The sequence below is a fragment of the Thunnus albacares genome, chromosome 2, assembly GCF_914725855.1.
Source record: "Thunnus albacares chromosome 2, fThuAlb1.1, whole genome shotgun sequence".
NCBI lineage: Eukaryota > Metazoa > Chordata > Actinopteri > Scombriformes > Scombridae > Thunnus > Thunnus albacares.
Window position 1 is genome coordinate 9,236,510 of NC_058107.1, and position 14,684 is coordinate 9,251,193.

General features: G+C 40.1%; 1 protein-coding gene across 2 annotated transcripts; it reads left to right on the forward strand.

Moving 5' to 3' along the window:
• Window positions 1-463: 463 nt before the first annotated feature.
• tbx1 (T-box transcription factor 1) lies at window positions 464-12,988 on the forward strand. 2 transcript variants are annotated; one of them, XM_044364791.1, is made up of 8 exons: window positions 464-3,612; window positions 4,865-5,204; window positions 7,417-7,518; window positions 8,053-8,224; window positions 9,164-9,319; window positions 10,175-10,242; window positions 10,868-10,968; window positions 11,807-12,988. In XM_044364791.1, the coding sequence occupies exons 1-8, from the start codon at window positions 3,429-3,431 to the stop codon at window positions 12,187-12,189; spliced, it is 1,506 nt and encodes a 501-aa protein (XP_044220726.1). In that variant the 5' UTR covers window positions 464-3,428; the 3' UTR covers window positions 12,190-12,988. The 2 variants fall into 2 exon arrangements, with proteins under 2 accessions (XP_044220726.1, XP_044220725.1); XM_044364790.1 differs by having other exon boundaries at window positions 465-3,612; window positions 4,814-5,204.
• Window positions 12,989-14,684: the final 1,696 nt, after the last annotated feature.

A 14,684-nucleotide genomic window follows, 5' to 3' on the forward strand; every position in this document is an offset into this window, starting at 1 on the left:
AGGACACACAGGACCACACAGGCCTTTCTTTCCTACATGAGAAACAGAAGCCTCCAGTACAAGACAACAGGAAGAAAACCAACAACATGCATCTGTGCTTTGTGTGGCTGAATGTCTGTCAAAATGCGTCATGTGACCATGTGTTAAGACATATATTTTAATTACAAACAGATCGATGTATGTTTGGAAATATTCTTATCAAACTAAAATATATTTATGCGCTCATTCAAGTGCGTAAAAGCGCACGCCAAATGGCACGGAGGATCTGCAGGTTTGTCCTCTGTTGGTCCTGTCATCCTTGCGCAGTCGCCTGTCAGTTAACCTAATATAGTCTGACTGTGCGTCCGAAGACAAGAACACTGGTTAAGGGATGTCAGGTAATCAGCGCTATGATTATGTATATTTTTTCTTCGAAATTAAAGAAATGTAGAAATATCCAACAATATTAAAATAATAAGAATATCTTACTTCTAAAAAAATAATTAACATCTGTGAAATTCAGAATGTATTTTCAGTTACATCGTTCCCAAATGAATTAGTTAAGGAGAAAAGCCTGCAGCACAGTGCGTAAGCAAAAGTCGCATTTGATATTACCCCACATCAGCAGGGCTACCAGTCAGAGTTCAATATAGGCGCTTTAAATGGCGACATACGAGTGATACCCAATGCTAAGTTTAATCAAATTTCAAAAGACGTTGGTTCAGCAAGAACTTATGACAAACTAGTCCCTGATCACTATATCAAAGGCTGTTTCACAACACCTACAGTCTTCAAATTATTTAAATACTTTGTGATTAACAAATTCTCATACTGGCCACAACTTAAATAATTTCAACATCATAATAATTCTATAAAAAAAACAAACACAAAGATGTGATTTTGTATTGGCAGTAGAGCAACAGCTGGTAGAGAAATGTATGAGTGTCCACGTTTTTCTGTCTCCATGAATCAGTGAGACGGTGCAGCCGGGTGTTCGGGCCTGTATCCTCTAATCAGTAAGAGCTGTTCACATACTTTAGCCACTTTGTCTAGATGTTGTCAGGTTTGGGTGTGTTACAGTCTGTAGTGTACAGTCAGCAGAACATGGAGTCCTACAGGGCAAAGATATATTTTAAATATAACCAAAGATTAGTTTTTTCTACTGTTTTAGCTGCTTGAACGATAACAAAAAATCACTTGGATATAATACTATTGTAGTATGTGTATCAAAATGTGTCTGTTGTACCTAATAGTGAGTTTACATCTATTCTACTTAGAATATAAATACATGTGATATTATATCACTGCAGAGATTCAGTTTCCTTAATGTGATTCATCACTTGCTCACTTCCATGTAACGAAAGTCAGAAGATTCTTATTCATAAGAAGACTTAAAGTTAGTATTTTACTCAGTTAATTTATATACTATTCTTTAATCAGCTATTTATATGCTTTCATTTTTAATTCTGCCCTGGTTCATCTACATGAACGGCACCATTCTTAAATTAGTTAGAATTGTTATTTTCCGTAAAGGAAATTAAATGTGATGGGGGTTTTTTTTCCCTCTAAATGTCTCCTATAAGTTCGTCTTTATGTTCTCAAGTGCACTGTTGAATGCCTCCGCTGTGCTTTGGCCGCTGCTGAGGCCTGCGAGCGAATTCCAACACAGTCTCTTCCCATTTCGATCCGCTCCTGTATTTTGTCTGTTATCACCTGAGTATTTACAAAGGAGGCTTCCGACTTGGCAATGATGAAGTGAGTCGGTATTGATGGCATCATATCTGATAAAAAAGGCCGGCACACACTGGGAGGAATATATCATGTGGGCGATGGTTTACACCGGTTTTGACTGCGCCATGCTTGATTTCCTTTATGCAGTAATCAATGCGCACAGGCTCACTTCATGAATAAACAGAAGCGAGTGTGAACTGTAATCTTACATGATGTTCTATCTATCTCTCTAAATATTTGCCTTTAACAACATATTGCAGTAGTTTATTTATGATCACTGGCTCCTGTGGAGAAACATCCAAAACAAATAGAGATAATCCTCTAACTGCTTTATCCCATCAGAATCCCGCTGCTGCCTTCACACTTAATTCAATGACTCCGGTGTAAATTAGACTCTATCCGGGCGATGTCACAGTCGACCCAACAAAACACATCTTTGGTTGCTGCACATTAAAGATGAACCTCGATAAGCTGAGAGCCAACAAGGCGATACTGGATTCGCAAGGCGGAGAGGTCAAGTCCAGCTCCGGCCTCAAGTGCCACGTGTGTTTATGTTCTCTGTTTACTGACTGCACTGGTGGCGTTTTGCTCGGTAAAAAATGTCTCTGAGTCTTTGTATGTAATGATGTATATCAGAGGTAATGGACTGTGTAAATCTGAGATAAATTCCCGTGAAATTACGCGATTTGGCATTATATTGTTTTTGGAGAAGAGCGCTCAGTAGAAAAATAAATGAGTGCAAGGATGGATGGCTGGTGTGAATGAGTGAAACTACTGTTTTAATGGATATGATCACCTATATCTGAAACTAGTGAATCACTCCTTGAGTAAAGTGAAATATCTGACACTTCTCACTTGTTTCCATTTCTGCATTTCTTGGATCTCTGTTGTCTTTTGAAAGAAATATTCTTATCTCTGTGTGTTACTTGACTGAAGAAACACCCCTAACATGAGAAACCGAGTAAACAATCTGAATTCACCTCTATCTGTCCATGTTTTTCCTTGCTTGTTTAAAGTAAAATACATTTTCAGACTGAACTCTCGCGTAAAAGACTCTTCAGACCGTGTGTTTTTGCAGCGCAGCCCCTGATGTTCCATGCAAACTCGGGGACTGGGCAGCGCTTTTGGGGCTTGGACAGCTAAAATATGCACTCGCATATATGGGCGCATAATTTACTGGAAAAGTGGCGCACTTTGAAGCCGGACATTGCAGTGACGTTGGAGTTGAATTCAAATGACTGACAAGCTCTTATTGAAATAAAACATCCATTGCAGAGCGCAGACACTTTTTTCCTTGTGGTGCAGGGGAGGCGTGGATCTCGCTCACTTTTGACATTCTCGTAGCAGTAGTAGCTTCTCCTCAAGGCAGTACTCAGATGACACCACCCCGCCACCGACCGGAGGAGAAACAAGGCAAGCTCTCTCTCTCTCTTCTCTGCGGATGAACTATGTTTTGACACCAGGAGGTGTTTAAGGGTTAATCAGATGAGTCTGAGCACCGGGGAGCTTTTCGCGTCTTCACAGTAGCCGTGGGAATACTTTAAGAACTGTCTACCCCAGACTCTCGCACCCACGGATCGCCGGTGGCGGAATGTGAAAACCCCATTTTGGCGCATGTTCCTCTCCATTGTACGCAGCCTTCTCCTGCTTTCTGAGCGGTTGGAAAGCGGAGGAGGAGGAGGAGGAGGGACGGCTTTTCCCGACTCGATCCCTTGCCTATGGACGACGGCGGTCCCCTCTCTCCAAAGGCAAATGCTTTCAGTATTGCCTCTTTGATTTCGGCTGCAGAGCAAGCAGGAAACGCAGCGTTTGACAAACAGAGCGCCGGCCTGGACAAGCCAGACCTGCACAACCACTGTTCCTTTAAAATGCACTACAGCACTGTCACCCGGGAAATGGAAGGTAAATTTGTTTGTTGATGCCCATAGAGCTGCTGTAGCATGTGTTACCATCTCACCCGAAATGACATAACAACATTGCATCTGCTCGGTTAATCGATATTTTCAAAACGCACAGTTGGTTTCAAACATGAATGCGTTGTTTTGGTTGCATGAATAAAAAATGATTATAAAAATAGATTCTGACACAGTTGACCTACTATATGAAAAATAATGCAAATTCAGTCCTGGCAATGATCACCAGGGAGGAGAAGTCTGTCCACACAAAAGCAGCCAGAGTGGAGAAAAAAAAAAAAAGTTTCCCATTGCAAAACCCCAACGCGTTGAGTCAACTTTAATTCGTGGACAGAATCACATAGGCCTACATTGAAAATGAAGCCAGGAGGAGGAGGAGGAGGGTTTACACGGGCACCCAGTGCGTAATGGTAAAAACAGACCATAATAAGCATATCCAGCTCGGAGGGGGGTGTATATCAATTCCATAGATCTATTTGTCCAATAAGCAACAGTCACCTGCTGACTGTTTGTTTGTTCATGCAAATCAATGTGTGTTTACCTTGTAACCCGTTTACACTCCACTCTGCGGGCCAGATCCTCTATTGTTTGTTAACGGGGGTGATGTGGGCGATATCCTTATCCAAAAGTTAAATGGGTGCCGGAAAGCCCATTAAAAAGGGGCGCACTTCTCTGTCAATCAGTCTCGTCCCAAGGCGAGGAAAAGGCACATTACCTGCAGTTCCTTATCTAAATAGAAATAAGAACCGGTTTTATCGCAAAGGGGAGGCCCTCTGCGTCAGATAAGAGAGGAGACTGGGTTGCAGTTTAACACACAGCAGCAGCGCACAACAGAGGCCGTTCAGAGCGCAATCGATCCAAAGAGAAAACTAATTCACACGCACTCGAAGCTCGTTTCTGCAAATAGTTCAGAGATTCGACGAGAGCGGCGCAGCTTTTGGAAACATTTCGTCACTATTCGGACGTTTGGTATTTTAGATCAGGCAGACTGTAGTATGCTGGCAGTGGATGCAACCTCAGGGATTAATGAGCAACCGAGACGGAAACTTTTAAACCGAAAGGGGTGCACTTCTGCCTGACATCTTCATTTGGAGATCACTGAATCCTGCTTCTGTTTTTACTGTCTGTGTTGTAACCGACTCAAAGTGCAAGGCATATTTAGTAAATCAAGTCTTTTGGGATGATTTCAGCCATATCCAGTCCGTGGCTGACGCAGCTGTCCCATTTTTGCGATGTTGCAGCCTTCACGACGAGCAGCCTGAGCAGCCTCAACACGCCGGGGGGCTACCACCTCTCTCCGTCCCCCGGGGACCCCTACAGTCAACATGAGTCCCACTTTGAGCCCTGTCCGGCCGCCCAGCACAACTACAACTACCCGGGGTCCAACCCGGGCCAGGCCCCGCCGAGCGACAACGGGACTCCCAACTGCTCCTCGTCTTCCTCCAACTCCACACCGAACAGCAAAACCATCGTGAAGAAGAACCCTAAAGTGGCCAACATTAACGTCCAGCTGGAGATGAAAGCTTTATGGGACGAATTTAATCAGCTGGGCACGGAGATGATCGTTACCAAGGCTGGCAGGTGAGCGCGAATAACACACAGGGCAAAGGAGTTACTTTTCCACACATAAGCCCAGAGCAAATGTGGACAGAACAGATATTACCGAACACAGACCAGGCTGTATTTAATCATTAGATTTGACTTTTTTGTCCCGCCTTAAGAACAATGATCGTGTCAAAAGACTCAAGTTTTTATATTTAAAAATGAAAGTATTTTTGAGAATTTACGTTGATGACGCAAATCAATTATGTAGCATATACTTGCTAATATTTCCATTAAGTTTCACTGTTTGATTTTTTAATTTAATTATATGCACGCGCATACAATTACAAAGAGTACCAAACAAAAGGAAAGGAGAATTTCATTAAAAATATTGTTTATTCTCTTCTTGTGAAGTTCATAATTTTTCACTATTAATTATTCAGCAGTGTAATTCATTTCTGACGTCAGATAGACAAATATATAGTGGTAAAACTGCCTCGCATTATTGAACAACAAACTGAAATCATCACCTTGTTTCTCGCACATTAACGCTTAAATAATCCTTTTGTCGGATTTATAAAATATTGTAGCCTATTCAAAGCTGCAGTTTGCTGAGCAGTGCGGGCCTGCTATTAGAAACGTTTAAACACGTAAGACATTAGGAGGTCAAACGCATGGTGTGTGTGTGTGTGTGTGTGTGTGTGTGTGTGTGTGTGTGTGTGTGTGTGTGTGTGTGTGTGTGTGTATGTGTGTGTGTGTGTGTGTGTGTGTGTCAGCTGTAAACACCATGTTGATCTGATCCTGCTGGGTTTTATAGATCCATTAACTGTGACTCTCGGCTGGTTTTCTTCACCGTCAGTCTCAGTTTTATGCGCCGCTGTTAAACGGACCATTATGGCGTTTAATCCGTGTTTCCTATATACGAGCTGATAACAGCGTTGCCGTCTTGTTTTTATCTGGACCGCGGCACGTGCTTGCCTTTTTCCTTATTTCAAATAATTTTAGACGGATGAGAGAGGTTGTTTTTCTGCTGCAGATTATGCACTTTATTCCGGTTTAATCGTTGCGCAGGACGCAAAACCTACAAGTTCTGACCTCTGACCTTTGTGGAGAGTCAATACAATGTAACTCTAATATTCAGCAGCAATTATTTTCTTCCAATTAACACTAGATATGGCACGGATGAGTCTAGTTAACGACGTCCTGAGTTCTTCTTGTATAACAAGAACAATAATAATAATATAAAGAGGCTTCAGATAATTGAGTTAATCCTGAAAGTGAGGGTTCAGTTTCTCCGCTCTGCGCTGTCTGACAGGAGAAAGGAGATCTGCTGCAGAGCACTTTAAAAGCTCCTTCAGCCTCACCTAGCCACAACACTGACGTTAATTGAGCGTTGATTTTAGGATCCCTTTCACTGACTTGGCGGATTACTCAACTTACAGCTGATGTTCTTGTAGGATATAAATCTGCCCTACAGAGTAATATCGATGAGATGAAAGGAAAAAAAAAAACATATATTTGTGCCGCTGAATTTATCAGATTAAAAAAATTGCAGCAAAACAAAAGATGTTGAATCACAATTTCTGGCGATAAATGTGATTGTAGATAAATGAATAGAGGTCACCGGTATGTCACCTTACTTTTTTTTCATTAAAATACATTTATGGACATATTTTTAGATCCTGAATTTAAAAAAACTGCAAATTCGCGTCGCCTATACTCAAAATAACACCTCTGGGCGCGCGTGTATTTCCTCTACATGTCTGCAGGCTTTCGTGTGTCTGGAATTCATCATATGAGCAGAAGAAAGAGCTTTGCCAGAAGTTACAAAAGCGAAGTTAAAAGGCAACAAACTCGAAGCTCCAGTCCCATCAAGCAGAATTTTATCTGGTTACGCACTGACTGGATCACGTCATTTTCAATAGCTTGAAGCCTCTGACTTGTTGTAGCCTCCATCTCAGGCCAAATTAAGCTCTGACGGCCTGGAGCTGCACGTCTCTCTACAAACATGCTGGCTTTCTGAAAAATACTTTGGCAAAATCATTGGTTGGCTTCTCTCTCAAATTCTAAATAATTCAAACTGTGTCTGTGAAACACCACCGTCTCTCTCTCACACACACACACACACACACACAGATGATCTAGTTTTTAAAAGTGGGGCAGAAAAATAAAATATGCACCCATGCAAGCAGCAATAGCAACCATTTAAAGCCTCGATTTAACACTCATTGCGTGATTTTGTCTTCGCCAGGAGAATGTTTCCAACTTTCCAAGTGAAAATATTCGGGATGGATCCCATGGCAGACTACATGCTCCTGATGGACTTCCTGCCTGTGGACGACAAACGTTACAGGTAACTTTTTGGGTGTTTTTAAACGACTGAAACACACTTTCAAGACCGTAAAAAACTTTGTACTGCTTTTTATTGAGCTGCAAGACCCACACTTTACAGTATTAAATTCCACAACGTCAAAGAAACTACAGTAGGCTTTAAAAGAGTTATAGGCCTGTGTAATAAAAATAATGGGAATGTATAAATGAATACATAAATACACAGGCCTGCGTGTTATTAAAATATAATATTATAACATTTAGACCAGGCTATTATTGATAAATAATAACCAACCAATTTATGAAATATGTTGGTGACCAATGCATGCTGACATTATACTGAAATTCAATGTCAAAAGCTAATTTATTCTTTTTCTACATACGTTTCCACGCACGTTGCACCTTCTGTGTGCGTGTATGCGACTTTTATTTGTCTTCGAGGGCATATAAAAATTTTATTCGAAGTGCGTAATTGAGGAGAGGTCCAAAAAAGGAAATGTTTAAGTACAATGCTACCAGGAAACTCGTGTCTGAGTCACTTCTTTCGATCCTGCAGATATGCTTTCCACAGCTCATCGTGGCTGGTGGCCGGTAAAGCTGATCCCGCCACACCGGGAAGGGTCCACTACCACCCGGACTCTCCGGCCAAAGGCGCACAGTGGATGAAACAGATTGTCTCTTTTGATAAACTCAAACTCACCAACAACCTCCTGGATGACAACGGCCACGTAAGTGCACAGTTGGAAGAGGAAATTAATGCATGCAAAAAAGACTCACAGACTCCAACATGATCATAAGAATATATCGGCGCATAGATCACTAATTATTTTCGAAAGAGAGCAATACTTGCCATATGCAAATCAGAATCAAAAGCTATTGAATTGACTATAATTATAATACAGAAGACGCAGCAGAATTAAGCACCATATAAGATTCTATACAAATTTTACTGACGCATAGTGATAGTCTATAAAAGTGCTATAGGGCCAAATATAAACTCTTAATTCACACAGAATATGTCCTAGAAATATTATTACCGTTAAGGAGAAGCTGAATGTTTGGATACTTAATATGTGACAAACTTTGATATTGTGACTAATCCGCAAATGTTGCCAAAAGCCTATTTTCAGTCCACTAAAATAGCGCTGCACATCAGGCTTTACTCCAGAAATGACGAAAGGGAAGTGGAATATTTCACCACTGCAAATTATAACAGCTTTCCAGTCTGCCTCAGTGTGTCATTGTAATAGTTGTGAAATTAGAAAGCAAATTGGGGGTTTTCCAATTTTGTATTTTAGCAAATACTGAAAAGAATCAAGCATCGTTCATTCATCATCATGTCTCTGTGGTTATGCTTTTAAACTCGTCCAACTGAGAATTATGTTGTTAATTATCCTCATGTAGTATTAGTTAAATGTTATTGCTGCATTTAAACCAGCTTATGCCCACACTGTTGGAGATGGTTGACAATGTATTCATATTTGTTAAATCATCATCATTTTTGATAAGTCAGCCAACTCCATCCTTTGTTTATTTTATTACCTTTATATTCTATTTATGAATTTAATTTTCACTTCATTCTATTGAAACTAAAAGATCAATAGCGTACAAGCATACGTGCAATGTGCATTATAGTTGGGTGTTGATGCATAGTTTGTCTCTTACAGATCATTCTGAACTCCATGCATCGCTACCAGCCCAGGTTTCATGTGGTCTATGTGGATCCCCGCAAGGACAGCGAGAAATACGCAGAGGAGAATTATAAAACCTTTGTTTTTGAAGAAACCCGCTTCACAGCGGTCACAGCCTACCAGAACCACCGGGTAAGAAACCTTATTTACGACTCTGTGTGTGCACAAGCGCACTTTATCATCCGATTGCCAGAAATATATAGTATCTCTGTTATTTGGACATTATGGCAATATTACAGTAATGTCGTCAGAAAAAAATATTAGCACGATGAAAGCCTAAGAAAAGGTCACTCTCAGCTCACTACTGTCAGGGATATTTGTAAAACTGCTGTTTGTTATTTCTACGTTACATTTTATGCTTCTGATCAAACAAACCAGTGGTTGTAGTTGTGTTGAGCACTATCTGATCTGTGCGCACACTGTGTTTGTCTTCATGCGTCGACTCTGCTCTGTTTAACATCAGCGTCGCGTCTTCAGCGCTTCTACGGAGTCAAACATTAACCTGATGGCTGCAGTTACTGTGTCTAATGTCCCGCCTTCATAAACGATTATCTTCATGTAATGGAGAGAAAATGATACAAAGTAACTGAATTGGATTTGAAATGAAATATGATCAAATTATGATGGTGAGAAATGTGCTCAAGTTACAATTATAAATACATCATGAATGTGCCTCTGTGAGAACTTACAAATGAAAAAAACATGCAGCTGTAAAAGTTACAGTGCAGTGCAGGGTGCAGAAAAACAATAACATGAACACCACATTCATTTACCCCTTTAATCTCTTTTAATACACATGGACAACAGACAACTGTTTAGCTGCATATTTTATATTTAGAAAAAGTGGTTGAAATGGTTTTGAAAAATACATTTTATAAAGTGGCTTTCACAGCCTATCACTGCTACGTGAATAGAAATGGAAATGACATTGTGTATATGTGCAGTATATACAACACTGAGGTTTATTTGATTTTCTCCTGATTTCAGATCACGCAGCTGAAGATAGCCAGCAATCCCTTTGCAAAGGGCTTCAGGGACTGTGACCCAGAGGACTGGTGAGCTTCTATGCTTATATAACACAGTCTGTTTGGCATGTTTCCACATGATGTAAAAATGTACAACAGACCCCGGGCCAGAGAGCATTTGCAAAATACTTTTGTTGTTTGTTTTATCACACAAAGGTGCCAGATGGGTGGAGTTTGCCACATAAAAGCACACAATGAGTACTATGAAGTTTAGAAATCACTGATTATTGTTTCAAAGTTAATCGACTGTGCTTTTCTGTCATTGACAAATTACCAGACACTCTCGTAATTGTCACAGTGTGGTAAACCCCACCCACATGGTACTGTAGGCAAATGAAACAAACGCTTTTTCCAAATGCTGTTCATCCACCTCTGCAAATTACTGGTTTTTCCTTTAAAGCATTCACTGAATTGATTACTAAGTTTCAGGGGATTTTTGATTATATTATAGAACAGGCCAATCTGAGTCATGGAGGTTGCTTCATATTAACATTTCATTCACTGTAAATTGAGGGCCTGTTGATGTGTAAATGCTCATTACATGCGTGAGTGTAAAATTAAAATGTGTATTCATCATTTTAATATATAATAAAGAAATTGTGCCCTTGGCATTCATTAAATGAGTGTGTAACTGAATCCAATCTCCCTGCTCCAGGCCCAGGAATCACAGGCCAGGCTCTCTGCCAATAATGAGTGCCTTTGCCAGAACAAGAAACCCAATGTCATCTCCCCCTCAGCAGAACGGCACAGAGAAAGGTCTGCTGCTAACTCTTTGTTTCATTTCAAAACTCATGCCTGCTATCAAATATGAAATAAAGTCATGTTATGTTATTCAGCCGACGTAGAAATGGTTTTCTTTCAACTGGTGGCATGTTTCATCTCATTTTCTTTGACTTCCTTATCCTTAACTTATGCAGTCAGGATCAGGCCAACACTGGCTTTTAATTAAACATCAAATATCAGCCAGTCAGTATCAGTCACTGGCAGAGTACTAGAGGCGTTTATGTTATTTTGTAAGTGACCACAGCTCCAGAAAACTTTTTGATTTTCTTAACACAGTTTCCTTGATTAGTTTTTAATAATTTGATCAGTTAAATCTTTATTTGAAGATAATATTTGACTTTTGGCTTTAAATAGCTTTTAATCTATTTCAAGGAATTTTATAATTACAGTTTAAACTGGAAAGTTCTGCAATGACCTGTAATGCAACATTCTGAGTAAAATGCATTATTTTCTATGCTTAAATGTTTTTGATGATTATTTTTTAATGATTAATTATTCTGTGTTTCAATGTAGACTTTTACTATCAAGTGATCTGAATACTGATTCTATCCTGCTTGCAATGTCATATATACTAATACTTTTTGGGGAATTTATTCAATATTAGTGCATGATATAAACTGTCATAGGCTTCAAACCAAATACACAACAGTATCAGTTTGAGCTTTTAAATATCTGTCAGACACTATTTAGAAAAACAGAACTGAACACACTTGTTTTAAAGCAAATACACAGAACCCGCTGGTATGCACAACATGTCGGCCGTCTCTGACTGTGCTGTCTTTTTCTTTTTCTTTGTGTTTTTCCTGCACAGAGGACAGTCGGCGGGAATACGAGCGAGACCCCAGCGGCACGCCCATACACGCTGACCCAGCTCACCAGCTAATGTCCCGGGTCCTCAGCCCCGCCCTGCCCGTCCCGGGAGGCCTCCACGCTGTCCCGCTCACCAGTGGCCGACCCAGTCCTCCGCACGACCTTCGGCCAGACCCCCACAGTCTACCCCCGGACACCCTGCACCACCACCCCTACAAGTACCCCACCACCTATGAACACTACCTGGGAGCCAAGACCAGGCCGTCACCCTACCCTTTACCCAGCATCAGAGGACACACGTACCACCACCACATGAACCCCGCCACAGCTAACATGTACTCAGCCACCAGTGGCCCCTCTAACTATGACTACGGGCCCAGATAATGACTGCTGTCCAGCGGGGCTAACGACAAACAGCACTGTGGGAATGGAAACAGGCAGGAAAGGCAACACAGTCCTGTCTATTGATGGCTTACACAACCTGCGGGGTGCGTTCACGGAATGAAACTCCTTTCTGCTGGATAAACCCTGCCGTATTTATTTAAAGGAAATGCATCTTAGCGGGAAGCATGGGCACCTGCTCTGAGCCCTTGAAGAGGTCTGCTTTGACCTCTGAACCCAAATGGCAATAGCTCCACATCAGCACCTCTTACCTGAGTGTTGCAGACATTGAGCCAGCAAACGGAGGAGGCAGGAGGGACCTCTCCTTAACACGGACAATACATTTGATCACAGACTGGAATTGAATTTTTTTTTTTTTTTTTTTTTTGTGTTGGATGCACTTTTTGATTTGCCTTGTTTTTATTGCTTTCAAAAAAGCCATATGTTATATAGTCCTTCAACCTTCTAGGTAGACGAGATGTTTGCATGTTGAGCTCATCAGAGAGGGTGTCGAAACACATCGAAATGTTTTTGTTTGAGGTAAAAAAAAAAAAGAAGAAAAAAAAAAAAGAGCAAGATTTGATTTTGAAAGTGAAACTTCTGAACATCTTGAGCCGTTCTGAGAAGCTTGTATCATGGCACTGACTTGCAGCAATTCAAAGTAAATAAATGAAGCAGAATGACTGTTCTGTATCTGTAAAATAAACATTAAATTCTTGTAATTCATTAAAAAAAAAAATGGTCTTTGTGCCGATCTTCCATTCAAAAGTCCCGTCTGCTGAAGGGGGAGGGTGAAAAAAAAGCTTACCTCACTGATAGCATTGTTCAGGTTTCTCCGACCGGATTTTCCCTGTTGAAATGGGTTGAGATGTCCGCTGCTCCTGCAGTCACTGGGACTTGGAAGCTGTCTAAACATTAGACTGTGCTGTTATTCACTGCAGTTCAAATGTTGAGATCTGCACCTGGTTTTATGAGAAAAAAAAACACATGCACACATATAAACATACTCATCTACCACACTACACACACTTTCCTGTTAGATATAATGACCACATGTTCAACTAACCCAGGGACTGTAGTCACATTAAAGAGTGTAGTTTTTTGATAAAGTCTTCCATTGATTAGCTACTGATGAAAATCTGTCACACGAGGGAGTTCAAAACTGTATTAGTGCAGCGTTAGACTTAAAGCTTCTCCATTTTAAAGGAAATAAAAATGACTTTAAAGTTAAATTATTAAAGCATTCATGATCATTCATACTACTATGTAAATTATTTGGTAAAACCTTTATTAAATTAATCTAAATACTGAACTTCTTGTTTTCGATAACTAACTTCCCCCTAAAAAGAAGAACACCGTGCCATGTCACACACACACTGGAAAACAGAAAACAGCAATCACATTTCCTTTGTCCCAAAAAGGATATCATTGCTCATTTTTAATGGGACAGTCAGGTGATATTTTAAGAATAAGTCACTCCCTCCTATCTATGCAGTCATTTCCATCCCCTATTTGAAGTCCTAGGAATGCTTTGTTGTCAAGGTTAATCTCGTTGGAAAAAAAAAAACCTCTGCTTCGGGATTTGTGCCTGTCACGATACAAAGGGAAACGTAACCTAATGATTCATTTCAATAATGTATTTTTTCTCCTTGAACACAGCTGCCATTGAGCGGGGAGCAGGGGAAGAGGATGCCTGAGGGCGCCTGACCTCTGACTGTTTAATGGCTTGTAAAGGTGTCAAAGGTTAAATAATGTTTCCACTCATTTAAACGCTGACTAATTGGTTGTATAATTTTTTGGTTTGTTTGGGCAGTGAGACTCTTGCAAGCAGCTCAAGCTTTGTCGTTATTTTCTTTAAAATATTCTTTATTAGGAGATCATTGTGGACAGTAAACATGATAACATTTAATTTAAAAGTAATTGTCCTAAAGAAGTAAAGAATGTACTGACAATGCTACTAGCCTAATGAAACAAAAAAGTTAATGTAAGTCGATAACAAGGCGCAGGCTTTAACATTAGGCAAGGTAGGCAACTGCCAGGGACCAAAGGGCACCAAACAGCTATAGATGTATTATGATGTTTATATATGAAAAATATTGAATTATATTACCATTCTAACCCGAAATCAATTACAAAAGGATCACTTTTTAAAAAATGTAACTGTATACTTCAGAGGAAAACATTGCACCACTACATTTACCTGACAGATAAATGTTACTGGTTATGTTGCGGATTCAGATTTAATTCAAAAAATATAACAAATATGATGCATTACTATTGATTAAATTACCCAGCATTATATAAGAATTAAAAGCTTCACCTTGAACACAAGTTAAGTAAATGTAAGTACATTGTGCTGATAATAACGTCTCTTTCACTCCTCACTTTTAAGTGAAAATTTGAATGCAGGACTTTCACTATTAGGCTACAGTATTTTTACCGTGCAGTATTAATAGTTTTACTTGAGAAAAACGTTTTGAGTATTTCTTCTACCACTG